Below are 19,188 nucleotides of genomic sequence, written 5' to 3'. Positions count from 1 at the left end.
GGGCAGATTCACCATCAGAGACTCAGGGTACAAGTCAGCCTCAGACCCCTGCTGTCAGAGGCTTCGTATGTATCTAGGAAATCTCACCAAGAAAAGAAAACTAATAAGCTCTGGAAGAAACTCATTAGGTATCTGGTTAACTTGACTCCAGATTAATTAAAAGCTGTTGGGACTAAAAGGTGCTGCAAACACCTACTTTTCTTTATAATAACATGACTAAGAATATATTTCTCTCACTCTTTAAATTTTAATCATGCATGCATTCTTAGGTGTTGTATTTTTTGAGCTGCTATTAAAAATACATATGTTTCTGCCATATAAAAGGAGGAACAGACGCTTGAGTGCTGTATTATTAACTACATGCTAGAGATGAAATTCTGGTCAGTCTTTTCAGAAGGCACACACACACACACACACACACACATGCACACACAGGCCCCAAAGCCAAGGACGTGCCACATGTACACAGCCACGTGTGTTCCTGCCTGCTGCTCTGACTTCGCACACTTACTCTTAAGGTCCAAGTTCCTGGCTCCTGCCGTGATTTGCGTTGTGATTTTCGTGTCGATCTTTACAGTGTGGAGGTTGCTGGTGTCCCTTGATATCATCACGTTGTGCCACTGATTGTCATTAAGAGGTTTATTTGAGCTTCCTTTGATGAGGTTAGCACCATTTCCCAAATCAAACACGTAATGTAAGTACCTGGGAAAAAAGGGAAGGTGAGAAAGTGCCATCACTGTTTGAATTTTTTGATGGAGTCAAAATACATATTACAAATATGAGATCTCTTTAGGTAGTTGTGTCTTTGCTAGAAATCATGAGAGTGAGTTGTACAGAAACATATAAGAAACACTACTCTGTTTCAGGAAGGATTCTTTATTGTCTTCAATACAGGAAATAGTGAACATACTTCTAAAATTGTGGTCCACATTCCACTTCATCACTGTGGAAAGTAAATATCTATCACTACACACTCTCTGCTCTCACCACTTTTTCCATCCTCTGCCAACACACTAAACTGGCAATCCTCAGCTTCTTTCACCTGTATTCATAGATCTTCTTAATTTCCCTGAACCTGTGCACGACCTTCCCTCGCTCTCCTGAACCTCTACACAACACCATCTTAGGAAACTTCCTGGTGGTTTTCTGCTAAATTCCTGTGTTCACTTGTATCCCCACTGGTCATGTGCATCCAGGCACCTCGCAGTTGGTGGAATGTGAAGTGTGCGTGATAGTATATATATGGACTTCCCTGGTGGCTGAGTGGTAAAGAACCTGTCTACCAACGTAGGAGACTTGGATTTGATCCTTGGGTCAGGAAGATCCACGAAGTGGAAGCTTCAAGAAAATGTCATAAAAATCTTTTTAAATTCTTCAAGAAACTCTGACATAGAATTAAGCTTTAGTTAAATGGGATACTGTGGACTTGAAGTAATCTGATTTTATGCATTAGCTATTTAACCTAGCACAGATGAGCTGACAAGTGTGTAGAAATTCTTTTGTAGAATTACCACGCACATAGTAAAGAAATGCACATGTGAAGAGTAAGATTTATGTAATGCCTACAGTAAATTAAAACAACATTATTTGTACTTTTATGGAAATTTAGGCATAAAGAACTGCACTGAATCCCTCTTAACTTTATAAGATATCTAAGAAGGGATTTAAACAAATGATTTATTTGCAAACCACCTTCCTTCTTCTGCTTATAGTTATGGAAAATGAGGTTCATTTTCCCAAAGCTCTAATTATTTGTCATTGAATACAACTATACTTACCCTTTAACTAACTCAACCACAATAAAGTCGTTTCCATCCCCACTGTTATACAGAATTAGTCCATCTAGGGATGTTGTCTTGAACTGGAAAAAAAGATGCATAGACGTGTAGGCTTGCAATGTAGCTAAGGCAACATAGCTTGATTTGGTCTTAAAGGTGACAGGGTCTGCTATGATGTTCCTGAAGCCAAACCTGGCATTGAGCTCACAATAATCTATGTCGCCATTTTTACACAAGTCAATGTATGCCATTCCATTAAATGTCAGGCTCTGCAGGTGTCCAATGAAGTTGGAGGGAACAGAAGACAGATACCGGCGTTCCGTGATGATGCCAGTCTCTATATTATGGAACTCCAGCCTTGTATGATCCCCTGCCATTTGACCTAAAAGGGAAGATGGTCTATTACTATTTTCCGCATCTATAGGGCACTTTCAACTTTAGACTTCCGTAACAATATCACATTTTAAAATGCAAGGATCCACATACCTCCTTGATATTCAGTTACATATGTTAAAAAACAAAGAAATGAACTTACAGGGTGAGACTGAATCAGATAATATTAATAAAACCTTCTTAGCTCAAGTTTTAATCTCTGCCCCAAATTTTACATTAACTAAAGTTGTAGAAATTTTTATAGGTAGAAGAAGTGAAGAAAGGAACGGAGAATTGGTAGGAAGGAAGAAGAGAACGGAAGAGGAAGGAAGAGGGAGAGGGCGGGAAGGCAAGAGAGAGGGAGAAGGATTAGGGGCAATGACTGTCCTGCATCATCCCAACAGAAAGTGATACATCCCAGCTCCACGGTGATGTGATGTTTGTCTTTATTGAGAATGCACTTAGAGAAAAACAAACAGACAAAAAAGCAACAGTATATTTTCCAACAGCAACAGAAATATTGAAGACCTGCTGACTATTCTTCCAATATGAACCATGAAAATGTGCTTGAAATTAAATATGTACTTTGCACCTTCTCTTTTTGGTGCTGAATAATTTCCAGTCTTTCCAAGACCTAGTCTCCTAGTCAAGCAGAATTTCTGTTGATCTTTGCTGGACCTCTGCTATTTTCCTTGCATTTAGGTTTTGGATATCTAAATTGAGCACAACAAACTGATTCAAGGCATGTCCAGTTTTTAGAATACCAGTAAAATCAGTCCACATTACCCCAAGGTACAATCTTAAACACCATAATGTGGAGCTTAGTTGCCAAGTTATTTAGTGATTCACTCTTCAACTCCATCCCTGTTCTTCCCACCATCTTTCTGTACTAACCCCATTAAAAGCGTACCTAGTCCTGTCTTTACCTCCAGAGTGATAACTATACTTACCATCAAGGTTGAAATAAAAATTACCAAAGATGTGAACTTGTTTTCTAAAGCACAGCATATATTACTCTTATCATCACTAATAATTTGTCCCCAGCATCTTGTTCTTGTCTAATTAAACTGTCATTCAGTTTCTTTAGAAACTCAAAAATGTCATTTAAATTGCAATCAAGTTCTTCCAGGTGTTAGCTTCACTACTCAGTTTGGCATAATTGGAAAATTTATTGAGCTTACCCTATCCCATCATCCCTGATATTAATGAAAATATGAATTAGAATTGATCCCAGCCTCAGACCTGAGAAAAGGCACTGGACCTTATTCCCATGTGTAATGAAGATTGAACATCACCCGTCCTGGGCCTCCTTCAGCCAGTTTGACAGATTGCCATTTCTTTCATTAAGACAAAAAAGTACTAGGTGAGATTTGAAAAGAAAATCTCTGTAATTAAATTATAAAAGGCATACTTTTTGTTGTGCAATAAAAATTGTTGGCATGCTCAATTGATTTTGATACTAATAAACTCATTGGTATTAAAAACTCTCCCCCGAGTGGTTCTTAGCTCTTAATTCCTGCACCTCCTTGCTAATCCTTGATCCTGACAACAGTTTCTGTTGCCCCTTAATATGCTGTGGGTTTTTCTTTTTCAGTTATTAGTTTGTTCTGATTCCTTCTCTGCAAATGTATTTTTTTAAGACAAAAATTACCACTATAAATTGCTCTCTCTTCTCTCTCCTCCCCACGATGCCTCTTTCTTGTCTATCCCATGCAAAAATGCAACAGGAAAGAGAAAAATCTGACTCCTTGTTGGATCTGTTTCTTTTACTTCAACCTTTGCATTTTGTTGCTTTTGTAACTATAATCACTAAAAGGATGCTCTCTATTTATAGCTGTAAGCATACATAATGTCCTACTTGGGGGGACCCTGCCTCTCCACCTGAAGATTAAAGTGTCTTTGCCTGGCTCACAGGGAGACATTCTGACTCTGACACCTGTGAATGGCTGCAGAAAAGAGGATAATTAACACATCCTCTCCCCGAAGCTGGTCAAGCCAGGAAATATTTTGCAAAGATTTTGGCCTTTTTAGTTTACTTAGGTACCTCCTCACCCTCTCTGTTCTGTGAAAGAAACTAGGAAACTGGCACTCTTCAACAAGACTCTAGGACACTAGTCTGCCATCGTCTCCAATATCTGGCTTTCTGAATAAAGTTGCTATTTCTTGCCTCAGGACCTTGTCTCCCGATTACTGGCCTATCATGTGGCGAGCAGATCAAGCTACAATTCGATAACAACGATACTATTAAATCCTTAGAAATTCTGGTTTCTCCTATGACTTCATTTTTTAAATTAATTTATTTATTTTAATTGAAGGCTAATTACTTTACAATATTGTAGTGGTTTTTACCATACAGTGACATGAATCAGCCATGGGTGTACATGTGTCCCCCATCTTGAACACCCCCTTCCACCTCCCTCCCTATCCCATCCCTCAGGGTCATCCCAGTGCACCAGCCCTGAGCATCATTTCTCATGCATCGAACCTGGACTGGTGATCTATTTCACATATAGTAATATACATGTTTCAACGCTTTTCTCTCAAATCATCTCACCCTCACCCTCTCCCACAGAGTCCAAAAGTCTGTTTTTTATCTTTGTGTCTCTTTTGCTGTCTCGCATATAGGGTTGTTGTTACCATCTTTCTAAATTCCACATATATGCATTAGTATACTGTATTGGTGTTTTTCTTTCTGACTTACTTCACTCTGTATAATAGGCTCCAGTTTCAGCCACCTCATTAGAACTGATTCAAATGCATTCTTTTTAACAGCTGAGTAATATTCCATTGTGTATACGTACTACAGCTTTCTTATCCATTCGTCTGCAGATGGACATCTAGGTTGCTTCCATGTCCTGGCTATTATAAACAGTGCTGCAATGAACACTGGGGTACATGTGTCTCTTTCAATTCTGGTTTCCTCAGTGTGTATGCCCAGGAGTGCAACTGCTGGGTTGTATGGCAGTTCTATTTCCAGTTTGTTAAGGAATCTCCAGACTGTTCTCCATAGTGGCTGTACTAGTTTGCATTCCCACCAACAGTGTAAGAGGGTTCCCTTTTCTCCACACCCTCTCCAGCATTTATTTTTTGTAGACTTTCGGATAGCAGCCATTCTGACTGGCGTGAAATGGTACCTCACTGTGGTTTTGATTTGCATTTCTCTGATAATGAGTGATGTTGGGCATCTTTTCATGTTTTTGTTAGCCATCTGTATGTCTTCTTTGGAGAAATATCTGTTTAGTTCTTTGGCCCATTTTTTGGTTGGGTCGTTTATTTTTCTGGAATTGAGCTGCAAGAGCTGCTTGTATATTTTTGAGATTACTCCTTTATCAGTTGCTTCATTTGCTATTATTTTCTCCCATTCTGAAGGCTGTCTTTTCACCTTGCTTATAGTTTCCTTCGTTGTGCAAAGCTTTAAGTTTAATTAGGCCCCATTTGTTTATTTTTGCTTTTATTTCCATTCCTCTGGGAGGTGGGCCGTGGAGGGCTCTGCTGGGATTCATGCTCTGACACCATTTCATCCTCTTCTCCAATTCTTTTACTCAGTGACCTTGACACTACTCTGTGTGGCACTACCTCTTTGGTATCAAATAAAATTGGCCTTTAACCATTTTCAAATACAAATCTCTAGTGGTGCCAGTAACAGTGAATTAATAAGCTATATAGAATGAAAATCTGAAAAGGTAAAAAAAAATGACTTGGGCTTTTACATTTCCTTATATCGATTAGTTTTTTTTTCATTATATTAAAACTTGAGTCTTAACCTGGTGGACCCACCAAGATCCTGAAACTATCAAGTTTCTTCATAAAAGCTACATGAATGAGCCAACTAATAGTAAGGGACTATCAAAAAAATATTTCTAATATTTGAAATTATATATTATTCTAAATTGTCCAGTTACTGGCAGCTCTGAAAGAGGAAAGCACATTGTTCAGCAGAACTGAGAAAGAAGTTCAGTGATAAAAATAACATGTAATGTCTGTTTTCTTTTCTCAAAGGAAAAGAATATGTATGCAGACCATAAATAATGAAAAAGTAGTAAAACAGTATTGGAGCAACCATGGCCCAGTTACAAGAAAAATCATTATGGCCCATGTTCAAGAGCCTATTCTTTCTTTAATAAGCATATATAAATCGCCTTGACAGTAATGGCAGATATGCTTGCTCATGAAGGAGAATTAGCACCTAAAAGCCATTATGCACTAAGAAAACATTAATGGCTGCCTTTTAAAAATCCTTTATTTTTCAGAATTTATTCTAATGCTTAATCCTCAGTAGGCAATGTAGCCATCTCTACTGCTGTATACATATATTGACTAAGAAAACATAAAGGACACTGAAGGAGAAATATTGTTTTAAGACTCCACTCACTAAAGAATGCAACATCTTTTCTAGGCATTTAATGGAAAGGAGAATTTGGAATTAGCAAAATGCTTCTGATCGAAGTGTCTGGGGTATCCAGGTTGATGATTATCTCCATTAAGAAACAAACTTCTGGCTTGTGTGTTTGTATACAAACCTCAATTTCTAAATCAAATCTTTTTACCAAAACAGATAGCAAGATCTACTATTTTATGCTGGGTCCTACTCTTGAGTTGGGTTACATTTCTGCTGCAGAACAAAATGATCCACCCCCCCTCCCCAGCCTTAGATAGACTCATTGATTCACTAAAAGGTATAGAAAATTATTGAGAGTGGGCTATATGCATGAGTCAGGTGTTATATTAGGTAAGTAAGAAATAATGTTGAAAGGAGCAGATTTGGCTCCTGTTTTCACAAAATTCATGGTCTATTGGGGGAAGGCAGACAAAACCAGGTAAGAAAATAATTAACTATATAATGATAAAACTGAGGAAAAATGCCAGGTATTTGATACACAGCAAATTGTGCTGGTAAATATGGGACAGGGGCAAGTGCTCAAGTGGATAGTGAAGTTAAAATTGAAGGACTAAAAAAGGAAAAGCCACATTAAAAACTGTAAGATAGGAATGGAAAGGTGGATTCCAGAAAGGAGAAACAGAGGAGCTTCGGAGAGAAAGAGCCAGGGAGTGTGGCTGGAAAGGCATAATAAGTAAGGGAGGTTAGTGCTCAGATGAGATCGGAAGAGTAAGTGACTGACCTGGGTTTGATTCCTGGGTCGCGAAGATCCCCTGGAGAAGGAAATGGCAACCCACACCAGTATCCTTGCCTGGAAAATCCCATGGATGGAGAAGCCTAATAGGCTAGTCTATGGGGTTGCAAAGAGTTGGACACGACTGAGCAACTTCACTTTCACTTTCCTGATTATATTAGGAACTACTGAAGGGTTTTAGGCAGACATAAGCCATGAAACTGTGTGTGTATGTGTATTTAATCTTTCTGATGTGGATATAATAGACTGGAGACAATTTGAAGTAGACTATTTATGTTAGAAATGGAAAACCATGGACAAAATTAGACAATTTTGCTGATATAATTTCAGGATTTACTAATAATGCATAGAATGCTGGAAAAGAGGGATATGATAATGATGACTTCTTCCAGGCTTGGGTAACTGGATATACAGTGACTAGCGTTCAGTGAAGGACATACACCCTAACATATACACACATACAAAACACACAATTCCAGATTTTTTTTTTTTACAGTCTAGGAGATAAACTAAACCCCCAAAACTCCCTACACTGGGATACCAAATAGTGTATAGGACACTTTCTCATCTGAGTCCTGGGGAATCTCTCTCTTCTGGGGTTTCTTTGCTGGCAACTGCTTATCCTCATGAGCCTCAGTGCAGTCAGACATTCCCAAGAACGGCCTGAGTATGTACTGTATTGTTTTCAACTTGACTTAACAGTATATAAAACTCTATATAAAACAGTATATAAAGATGTAATCAAAATATAGGACTTTGCATGAAGAGTCTCCAGTGATTTATTTATTTTCTTGTTCAGTGATTTCTGAACTTGCTGTAAAATTTAGGAAGAAATCTCCATTGCTTTTCTGATGCTTGACTAGTTTCATGTGGCTATTAGAATGATTGAAAAAAATTCCATTCCAAACTGAAGCCTCAGTGGCAGAGTTCCACTGCATCTTTGCAAAACTTTCTATGCCATATAACTCAAGGCTGACTTTCTATTGTTATGAATTGTTGACTTTCATGATATCTTTGGCAAAACATAATTTTCCAAATATGAATCACCCAGATAAAAACTCATCAAGGTAAATTACTGTGAAAAACAAAAAACAAAACATTGTCTTGAGCTCTGAGCAGCAAGATGCTGGGAGCTGGGGGAAGGAAAGTGCTAGAGTGGGATACTGGGGGAGAATGCATAATTTGGGTAAATTATCAATGCTTATTTGGCTTATATCCCATTCATCTTTTAACTCTGAGAAAGAACAAGTTGTTTTCTACAACTGAAAAAATGTTCAACTCTTACAGAACAGAAAGAAGATAGAATATAATTTCTGCTCTAAGGCCTTGGCAGTTTTGAGAAAGAGTAAATAGCAGGCTAATTTACTGAAATGCTAGTCTATACTTTGTTCTTCCTTCAGTTCTAAGAAACTAGCCTAGTCCCTTTTAGCACTTTGCCTCAAAGGCTTTTTCTTGGCAAAAAGTGGAAGGCAACTTTCTGGAAAACAGTGCTTTTCCCAATCTTTTGTGAAGGCATAGTTTGCAAGGTGTTCAACAAAGGAAAAAGAAATGAACAGAATGCCTTTCTGATCTGAACTAGATAAGGCAGTTACCGCTGACTGGGACAGAGATGAACATCGGTGGGATTTAGCAGTACTGAGCACCAACATCCTGTCATCTGATAAGATTCAGGGGTTCAGAGAGAATTACTGAGGTCAATATAGGAGGACTGAACCATACTTTATAGGCTGCAAGAATCAGCAAAGACTCTTTGCCCCACTTAGGACAGCAGCAATAGGGTTCTTATAATTTAAAGGACAAACTAGGAGAACTGTCTTTTTGGTGAGAATCCGTGAAGACAGAAGCCAACAGGAGCTTCTGCGTAACTCAGGGTGTGTGGGAGCAGGGGTCACATGACTACGATTAAATATTCTGTAAACCCAGAAGAAAGGCCTAAGGTCTCATTTAAATTGATATTAAAGACAATAAATGTGCCATTTCTTGCACCCTTGAGTTGGTGGACTCAGACTTATAATTTTATTAATACCTGCTGGGGGAAAAAAAATCTGTGAAACAAATGTGTCTGCTGTTCAAAGTTGGAAATCTCAAAAGGGAGTTTTGTTTTTTTTCTTTCAGATCATGAGCGAAACTATGCAAATGGCCTATGAATTCCTAATGAAATAGTAGCTGCCAGAGTTTAACAAAATTAATCCGCCAAGGAGACACAGGTTACTTTACCATGAGCAAACAGGCTATGCCCAGGAGCAGAAGAGTGGAAACATGTTACATTAGCTAAGAAATCATGCCCCAACAGTGTCAATTCTGAGTACTCCTTTGAATTCATCATTTATTTGTTCCTATTTCTATAAGCAAACTACACCCATATAAGTATCTATTCACTCCACTTCCTAACATTATGTTCACTGCTGCTGCTAAGTCACTTCAGTCGTGTCCGACTCTGTGTGACCCCATAGACGGAAGCCCACCAGGCTCCCCCGTCCCTGGGATTCTCCAGGCAAGAACACTGGAGTGGGTTGCCATTTCCTTCTCCAATGTGTGAAAGTGGAAAGTGAAAAGTGAAAGTGAAGTCGCTCAGTCGTGTCCGACCCTTAGTGACCCCACGGACTGCAGCCTACCAGGCTCCTCCCTAGTGGTACATAAACACATGGCAGTAAACAAAGAAATGATGTATTGACTGGAAGTTGAAGAAGTCAACTCACTAATGTAGAATATAATTATTCATTTAGGAGTTTGGTAGGAATCTATGCAACTGAAAAGATATATCTTAAATTTTAATGAAAATTGGCTGGCGATTCATTTAGGGAACATTTCTGGAGTTTTCTGTTATGATATAATTTTCATACTCTATTCATCACTTCCTAATTCAAAACAGTTGCACTGATTTAAAAAGCAGGCTAATGTTTTACACACAAGTGTAATTAAATACATAAGAATGGGAGGGAATAAACATAACTGAAATCAATAAGATTAACTGTATTTTAAATAAATACTATAACTACACTCAAGGAAAAGAAAGGAAGGAAAAGGAAAGGAAGAAAAGAAGAAACAAACTAATCAAAGTTATTTATAAATAGTATTTGACTATATACATTGTATCTTAGGCAGAAAGAAAAAGAATCACAAATTAATCCTGAATTGCTTTTAGTCAGGTTATTACTTGTGGGATGGACAATGTAAAGCAATTCTGAAACTATCATAGATGTGTTACTGGATTAAGCAAATGGGAAAATGACATCGCTGGAAACCAAGTTTACAAATTGGAAGAAGAGATATGAAAACATGAAATGGGGGAAGAAACAATGCTGTAGATATGGTCGTACTAGGGTGAACTCATGTTTTCTAAAATACGTGTACATGTATATTTGTGTGAACATGTAATTTATATGTATGTATGTATATATATTTGTGTGGAGAGGCATATTAAAGCAAATACACACACACACACACTTCTGGGCTTCCTTAGTGGCTCAGCAGTAAAAAATCCCTGGGTCAGGAAGATCCCATAGAGAGGAAATGGCAACCTACTCCAGTATTCTTGCCTGGAAATTCCATGGACAGAGGAGCCTGGTGGGCTACAGTCCATGGGGTCACAAAAGAGTTGGGAATGACTTAGCAACTAAACTTAGCAACTATACATATTCAGTTATATGTATTTATACTTGAGTAAATACTATGTATTTACTATCTCAGCCTCCTGAAAAGGTTGCAAAGCAGTGATGAGCATACCAATACCAACCACCAACACCTAATTCTCCACTAAATAGAAAGTAAATGTCTCAGTCCAGGGCTGGGGCATGGTAGTAAAAGTTGTGCTTGAAATATTCTGTTTTGCCAAAAAAGTGAGAAAAAAAAAATCTGAGGTGAAGTTATGTTACAAGATCACAGAAACCAACTTCATGGGACTCACACTGGCCCAAAAAGGGACATTTTAAGCACCGAAATAATTAAGTAATTATAACTATTTGAAAATACAGAAACTTGAGGGTCCATATCAATAAGGAAGGAAGGAAAGAAAGGAAGAAGGAAGGGAAGGAGAGGAGGACGAAGATGGAGAGAGAAGGAAGAAAAGAAAAGGAAAGAGAACAGAAAGAAGGGATAGCTCTTGTATACAGTAGAATGCTAAGTATTGACTCTAAACGTGGAAAGAGTAATGGGGTTTGAAAATAATCATTTGTAACTACTGTGTTAAAGACTGGATCAGGAAAAATCTTCAGTAGATGATAATCTGGGGCAAATATTTGAGGAAGATATTACGATATTTTCATTGTCTTAATATGTTTCTCCACAGACAGTTTACTAGTTGTAAGGGAGTAAAATATATTAATCATACAATGGAGAAACTGGGCAACATACTGCTGCTGCTGCTAAGTCACTTCAGTCGTGTCCAACTCTGTGCGATCCCATAGATGGCAGCCCACCAGGCTCCCCCGTCCCTGGGATTCTCCAGGCAAGTACACTGGAGTGGGTTGCCATTTCCTTCTCCAATGTGTGAAAGTGAAAAGTGAAAGTGAAGTCACTCAGTCGTGTCCGACCCTTATCGACCCCACGGACTGCAGCCTACCAGGCTCCTCCATCCATGGGATTTTCTAGGCAAGAGTACTGGAGTGGCTTGCCATTGCCTTCTCCGGGGCAACATACTGACCAAGTGCTAAAATCATGAGTCAAGCATATGGATATCGTTTGTCTCCAGACAGGATACTATAAGAAGATCACACAATCAACAATGTGGTATTTCATCCAAGAATGTTAAAACTTGAATTCAATCATCATGAAATATCAGATAAGCCCAAAGAATGACTTTACATGGATAAAATATTAGAGGACTATATATCTTTTTAATTTGTCAATGTAATCAAAGACAAAGAAAGTCTATGGCAATGTTTTCAATTAAAGGGGACTAAAGAGACACGAAGCAGAAGATATTAAGAAGAGGTGGCAAGAATACACAGAAGAACTGTACAAAAAAGAGCTTCACAATGAAGGTGATCACGATGGCGTGGTCACTCACCCAGAGCCAGACATCTTGGAATGTGAAGTCAAGTGGGCCTTAGAAAGCATCACTACGAACAAAGATAGTGGAGGTGATGGAATTCCAGTTGAGCTATTTCAAATCCTGAAAGATGATGTTGTGAAAGTGCTGCACTGAATATGCCAGCAAATTTGGAGAACTCAGCATGCCAGGACTGGAAAAGGTCAGTCTTCATCCCAATCCCAAAGAAAGGCAATGCCAAAGAATGCTCAAACTACCACACAATTGCACTCATCTCACACGCTAGTAAAGTCGTGCTCAAAATTCTCCAAGCCAGGCTTCAGCAATATGTGAACCGTCAACTTCCAGATGTTCAAGCAGGTTTTAGAAAAGGCAAAGGAAATAGAGATCAAATTGCCAACATCCGCTGGATCATGGAAAAAGCAAGAGAGTTCCAGAAAAACATCTATTTCTGCTTCATTGACTATGCCAAAGCCTTTGACTGTGTGGATCACAATAAACTGTGGAACATTTTGAAAGAGATGAGAATACCAGACCACCTGACCTGCCTCTTGAGAAACCTGTATGCAGGTCAGGAAGCTACAGTTAGAACTGTACATGGAACAACAGACTGGTTCCAAATAGGAAAAGGAGTACATCAAGGTTGTATATTGTCACCCTGCTTACTTAACTTCTATGCAGAGTACATCATGAGGAACGCTGGGCTGGAAGAAGCACAAGCTGGAAAAAGATTGCCGGGAGAAATATCAATCACCTCAGATATGCAGATGATACCACCTTTATGGCAGAAAGTGAAGAGGAACTAAAAAGCCTCTTGATGAAAGTGAAAGAGGAGAGTGAAAAAGTTGGCTTGAAGCTCAACATTCAGAAAACAAAGATCATGGCATCTGGTCCCATCACTTCATGGGAAATAGATGGGGAAACAGTAGAAACAGTGTCAGACTTTATTTTTTGGGCTCGAAAATCACTGTGGATGCTGATTGCAGCCATGAAATTAAAAGACGCTTACTCCTTGGAAGGAAAGTTATGACCAACCTAGGTAGTATATTAAAAAGCAGAGACATTACTTTGCCAACCAAGGTTCGTCTAGTCAAGGCTATGGTTTTTCCCATGGTCATGTATGGATGTGAGAGTTGGACTGGGAAGAAAGCTGATCGCCGAAGAATTGATGCTTTTGAACTGTGGTGCTGGAGAAGACTCTTGAGAGTCCCTAGGACTGCAAGGAGATCCAACCAGTCCATTCTGAAGGAGATCAACCCTGGGTGTTCATTGGAAGGACTGATGCTGAAGCCGAAACTCCAATACTTTGGCCACCTCATGCAACGAGTTGACTCACTGGAAAAGACTGATGCTGGGAAGGATTGGGGGTGGGAGGAGAAGGGGACGACAGAGAATGAGATGGCTGGATGGCATCACCGACTCGATGGACATGAGTTTGAGTGAACTCCGGGAGTTGGTGATGGACAGGGAAGCCTGGCGTGCTGTGATTCATGGGGTCGTGGAGAGTCGGACACGACTGAGCGACTGAACCGAACTGAACTGAAAGAGACATGAGGGCTTCCCTTGTGGCTCAGCTGGTAAAGAATCTGCCTGCAATGTGGGAGACCTGGCTTCGATCCCTGGGTTGGAAAGATCCCCTGGAAAAGGGAATGGGTACCCACTCCAGTATTCTGGCCTAGAGAATTCCATGGACCGTATAGTCTATGGGGTCACAAAGAGTCGGACACGACTGAGTGACTTTCACTTCACTAAAGAGACATGAACACTAAATGCAGTCTGACCCTAGACTGCACGTTCTGCTAGAGGTGAAAATGCTATAAAAGACAACATTGTGTTAACTGACAAAAGTGGAATATGGGTGAGAGGACAAATAAAATATATTGCATCAGTGTCATATCTACTGAAGTTAGTAGCATTTGCTCTGTAAAGGGATATTCACATCTTTAGAAAATGTCCACTGAAGTATAATATTTAAAATAAAGGGCTATTAAGTATGTAACTTATTCTCACTTGGCTAAGAAAAGAAAAAAGAGAGTGAAAATGTCAAAGCAAATGGGATAACATGCTCACAATAGTAAAAGTATATCACTGTCGTTTTACTTTTGAAACTTTTTATAAATTTGAAATTATTTATAAACAAAACTTTTTAAAAATGTGTTGCCCCAGTCTTTTGTTTCTATACCTTTTTCAGCCATTGTAGTTTAGGATTTTCCTGCTTTACATTCTCAAGCATTTAGCACATTGCACAGAATCTCTATTGCTCAAAACATATTCTCTTAACTTATTTTCCAGCTTAAATGCAGTGACTTCCCAACTGCCTGAAAACTCGTGAAATATCAACTGCTTCATTTGGAGCACTGACCTATTGGCATCCAAGGTTATTCTAGCCATGTCAGCTGTCCTGTGGTTACATGAAACAAAACAGACCTTCTCTGCTGCCTGAACACTAGTCTGTCTATCCTCATCCAAACCATTCTACCCTTCCCTACATAATCTTATCTGTATTATCCTTTCTTTACAGCCTTCAAATATTATTGATTGATTTAGCTATTCCTGAAATCTTGAAGCTCTTCTGAACCTCAAGAACATGAATTGCTTACTCAACTTTTTAGTACATCATATACTATCCCAGATGATAAGTTACCATGTGATTTTGATATGTTTATATATATATATATATATATATATAAAATCCTCATAAAATCATTCTATATCTGAGAAAGTACTCATCATAGTCATATATATATATAAATTAGGATATTAATAAATATAAATAAATGAACTATAAGTCAAAAGTAAACAATTTTTTTTTAAGTTAACAAACACAACCGAAAAAAAAAAAAAACAAAAAACCTAGGCTCTCTGTCAGTTCTGGTAACAATGGCATTTCAAAGTTACATGTCATGTTACCTCTTTGAATCTCAGTTTCCTCATCTATAAAATGAGAATGCATCTACCCTATCTATGTCATAGGGCTGTACGAGATTTGAGACAAACTTAAGGGACTAAAGAATGTTCTACTGTGACCTTCATATGTCCTTGTCTCTGGCAGTTATTTCTTCCCAACCTCTTATACATGATCTTAGACACTAATTTCTGCCCCTTTTGATAAAACCCAGACTGTTCAAACAATGGATGTTAATCTACAAAAACAATTTACACCTCTTCCAAGAAATGCCTTTACCAAAACTAGCTGAACTTCAGCTGACACTCCTGCCAAAGCTCTATAAAAATTCTGCCTCCCTTCCCTACGTTCACACAGTTTCTTTAGAGACGTCTCATGTTTGGTAATTTTGAATAAAGGCTTATGCTAATGAGTCCCTGGTTGATTTTCATCCTGGGAGAATAAAATGGCATAACATAGCAGTGGTTTTTAGATGCCAGTGCATGGGCCAGCTGCATTAGCATTCTTTAGAGAGATTTTAAGAAATAATAATAATGGGCTCCTCTCACACTTTCTGCGGTGTCTGGCCAAGAAATGATCCTTTTAAAGCTCTTCAGATGATTCTGAAACAAAGTAAGTTTGCTCCCACATGAAGACAAAAGTTTTGGAAAGCCATAAAGGGCTAACAAAATACAAGACAGTAAAAGATCTATGGGTTGGTAGTTTGCTTCATTTAAACTGCGGAATGATTCTCTTAAAAGTTAAAATCCCATACACATTATTTCTTCATTGATATAACCACCTGATCTCTGAGAATGGAAACCCCCTTGAGACTGAACGTAGAACAGACACTTCCGTGCTGCAGAAGGACCATTTTGCATCTTGCACTAAAATAATTAACAGGGGGATGTGCTCTTAAAAAAAAGGGAGCTAATATCCCAGTGGGTCATATGCTTGAAGTTATTTTCAGCAGGGAGAATAAAGGTGAGTCAATTCCTCTTTCATTTGGTTTCCCTCTGTCTCTGGCGTGGGCCTTTATATTCCACACCTCGGTCAGAAATCCACAAATCAGGGACTGAACTTGCCATTCTTAACATTAGAGCTTAACCAACAGAGCTAAATGGCCCAAAATGATCTCTCATAGCTTAAAATAAAAAGCAGTTCACCTGACAGAATGCCAGTGTATCTATCAATGTATCCAGAAGCTAAAAAGTATAACTTGCTGCTGTTCATCGCCTAAATATATAACAAAGAAATTGAACAGGAATTGGCCTCCAAACAATAACTTCAATATTTTATGAAGCCCTGAGATATTTATCAAAGCATAAAATTAAAATATATTATAACTTCTTGAATTATTAAATGGAAAGGAACATGACAAAAAATTGTTGCTCATTTGAGAGAAAAGAAAACAACATGCAGCTTATTAAATTTAATTGCTGCCGGAAGAATTTGAATAAGAAATGAACTGTGTCTATCAGCTTCAAATTATTCATCCGGTTTTCAAGGTCACCTGGAAGAAACAGGAAAGTCTAAAGCTTCAACAAAGGCAAAGGTGATAGGGCTTTACCTGTCATGGCCTGCTGGTCATCCACCGTTAACTTTAAACTTTTTCCTCGACGAACCACACGCACTGTGTGCCATTCGTTATCATTGAGGTTATAGCCAGCAAAAAGGGTCTCGGGACCTTTGCCTGTAGAATATGCCAAACAGTCATTATGGACACTCAGAATCAGTCAAGCAAATGAACCTCACAGAGAGTGAGAGAAAGACAAAGAAAGCGGGGAAGCAAGGGAGAGGGAGGAGAGAGAAGAGAAAGGAATGAAAGAAAGAGGAGAGAAAAAGACAGAGAGAGGACAGACTGGCTGGATCAATTCTCAAGCCCATTAGAGTCACAGCAAGCAAGGAAAATTACCAGTTAACAGATATTCAGGTGTAACAATTTAAGAAGAATCTTTAACATTATGCATCAATCAAAGACAAACAAACGCACCTGTTGTCATAAATAGGCACACTCAACACAGCAATGCTCCCAAATTTGCACAAACTTTTCCCTCTCTCAGAAATTTTCTTGTTTTGCACTATCTCTTTTTTCCTTTTTTTGGCAAATGAAGTAGATAGCAGTCATAAGACATCTTCTGACCTTGACGAGAGATCTGACCCTAGGCCATTAGCTAACAATTTTCAATGAATGGCACCTGGTTGATTAGGCCCTGGCAAGGAGGTTGCTCTGGGTATTAGATTGTGGGATGACTGCTCTTTGCATTTATATCATGTACTTTCAATATTCACCAGGTTTTTAAATTTCTGGAATGTTGTGTCTGAGAACTAGTGAAGGCCCAGAGAGTGGGTATAGGTAAAAGTACTGACTCTTAGGAAATGAAGAAAGTCAAGAAAAACACTGCCCATAAAGGGTCAAGTGTTGAGTGGTAGGGGAAAAAATGATTAAGCAGTGGTACCGGGAAGTGATTTCCAACTAAGGACCAAAGGAGAAAGAGCCAGAAGTATAAGCAACTGGAAAAGCAATTGCAAGTGAACCTATGTAAACCTGTGCAAGTTGAATTTAAGTTGGCTTAGGAAAAGGAAATGGCAACCCGCTCCAGTATTCTTGCCTGGAGAATCCCAGGGATAGTGGAGCCTGGTGGGCTGCCGTCTATTGGGTCACACAGAGTCAGACATGACTGAAGACACTTAGCAGCAGCAGCAGGACAGAGAGACTATACCAGAAAGTATCTGCTGACGTTATTGAAATGACAAATTAGACAAATGTCTCTCTTACACGTAAAAACGAAGGGAAAAAAGAACTTTTAATAGAACTGAAAATGTTTTATTAAAAATAAGCCTTGCTAATAATCTGATATTTTGATTCATTTAAAAAAATCATAAAGTTTTTCATGATACATTTTTTGGTGATGGATTCCCCCCCCGCTTTTTTTTTTTTAAGGTACTGACATTTCTTGGTAAACTAAAATGACTAAAGACATGACATTTAGTTACACAACTTTCAATTGATTCAGGATCAAGGTGGGGTTCACAATTTCTTCCACCGAATTCTACCAGACAATCTAGCCAATGTCTAAGGATCATAGGATGGTGTATGAAAATGCCAAGAAGAACGAGAGAGAAAAGAAGAAAGAAAAATAAATTAGGGAACTAAGTACTAGAAGAAACCTCAGCAGTCTGTCCAACAAGAAATCACTGCTTTAATACTGCAGACTACTATCCTGATTTCTCTCTTAGGATGTTATTGATGAAACAAGTTCTGTCTTCCTTGTTTGAGGTTTCTTCGAGGCTTAAAATGAGCCAGTGATATAAGTTAAATTTTGCAGGATGAATTGCCTCCTGTATTGGGTTTCCCTGGTGGCTCAGATGGTAAAGAATTCACCTATAATGCAGGAGACCAGGGTTCAATTGCTGGGTCAGGAAGATCCCCTCGAGAAGGGAATGGCTACCCACTCCAGCATTCTGGCCTGGAGAATTCCATGGACAGAGGAGCCTGATGGGCTACAGTCCATGGGGTTGCAAAGAGTTGGACACAACTGAGCAACTAACACTTTCAATTTTAAACAGAACGATCATTAAGATTAGTAAGCATTTCTTCTTGTTTCTTTAGAGGAGTTAAATTGCATCTGGACACATGAATAAAAACTAGTCTAGAAAGAAGAGTTTGGAGAGATTGATCACTAAATAACGAGAGGAAGCCTGTTCAACAACTGCAAAAATGCTTTGAGACCAAATGTTGAAAGCAAGTTCCAGGATCAAAGGAACTCTTTCTAGTTTCAACAGTGAAGTGTTTAATAACTCTGCAGAATCTTAGCATCCTACTGGCAGCAAGGGCCATTCTGAGTTTTGATCTTTGAAAAGAGAATATATCATTTTAAAAGCTATTTTTATAGGGTGGATCTTTTTTTTCTTAGAAATATGTGCTTTTGAAGCAGTTTCACTTCCATTCTCTTAATTTAAATGTTTTGTCAAGAAAAAGAAGCATAAGGATGATATCATCATTATATCCCATTCTGGCCTTGATCTTGC

General features: G+C 38.6%; 1 protein-coding gene across 2 annotated transcripts in view; it reads right to left on the bottom strand.

The window, feature by feature from the left end:
* Positions 1-19,188, bottom strand: part of LOC148776201 (neurexin-1-beta) — a 795,940-nt gene that overhangs the window by 654,034 nt on the left and 122,718 nt on the right. Inside the window, exons 7-9 of one of the 2 annotated variants that reach the window (XM_088841488.1) lie at positions 16,727-16,849; positions 1,779-2,160; positions 512-702 (exon numbers count right to left, since the gene is read on the bottom strand). In XM_088841488.1, the coding sequence (XP_088697614.1) occupies positions 512-702; positions 1,779-2,160; positions 16,727-16,849 (696 nt within the window). Of the gene's footprint in view, positions 1-511; positions 703-1,778; positions 2,161-16,726; positions 16,850-19,188 lie in introns of those variants that run through there. The other variant, XM_088841485.1, reaches the window with a different exon arrangement.

The sequence above is a fragment of the Moschus berezovskii genome, chromosome 11 (assembly GCF_049115385.1).
Source record: "Moschus berezovskii isolate FMDL1 chromosome 11, NW_MosBer_1.0, whole genome shotgun sequence".
NCBI lineage: Eukaryota > Metazoa > Chordata > Mammalia > Artiodactyla > Moschidae > Moschus > Moschus berezovskii.
This window is presented reverse-complemented; position numbering and strand designations above follow the sequence as displayed.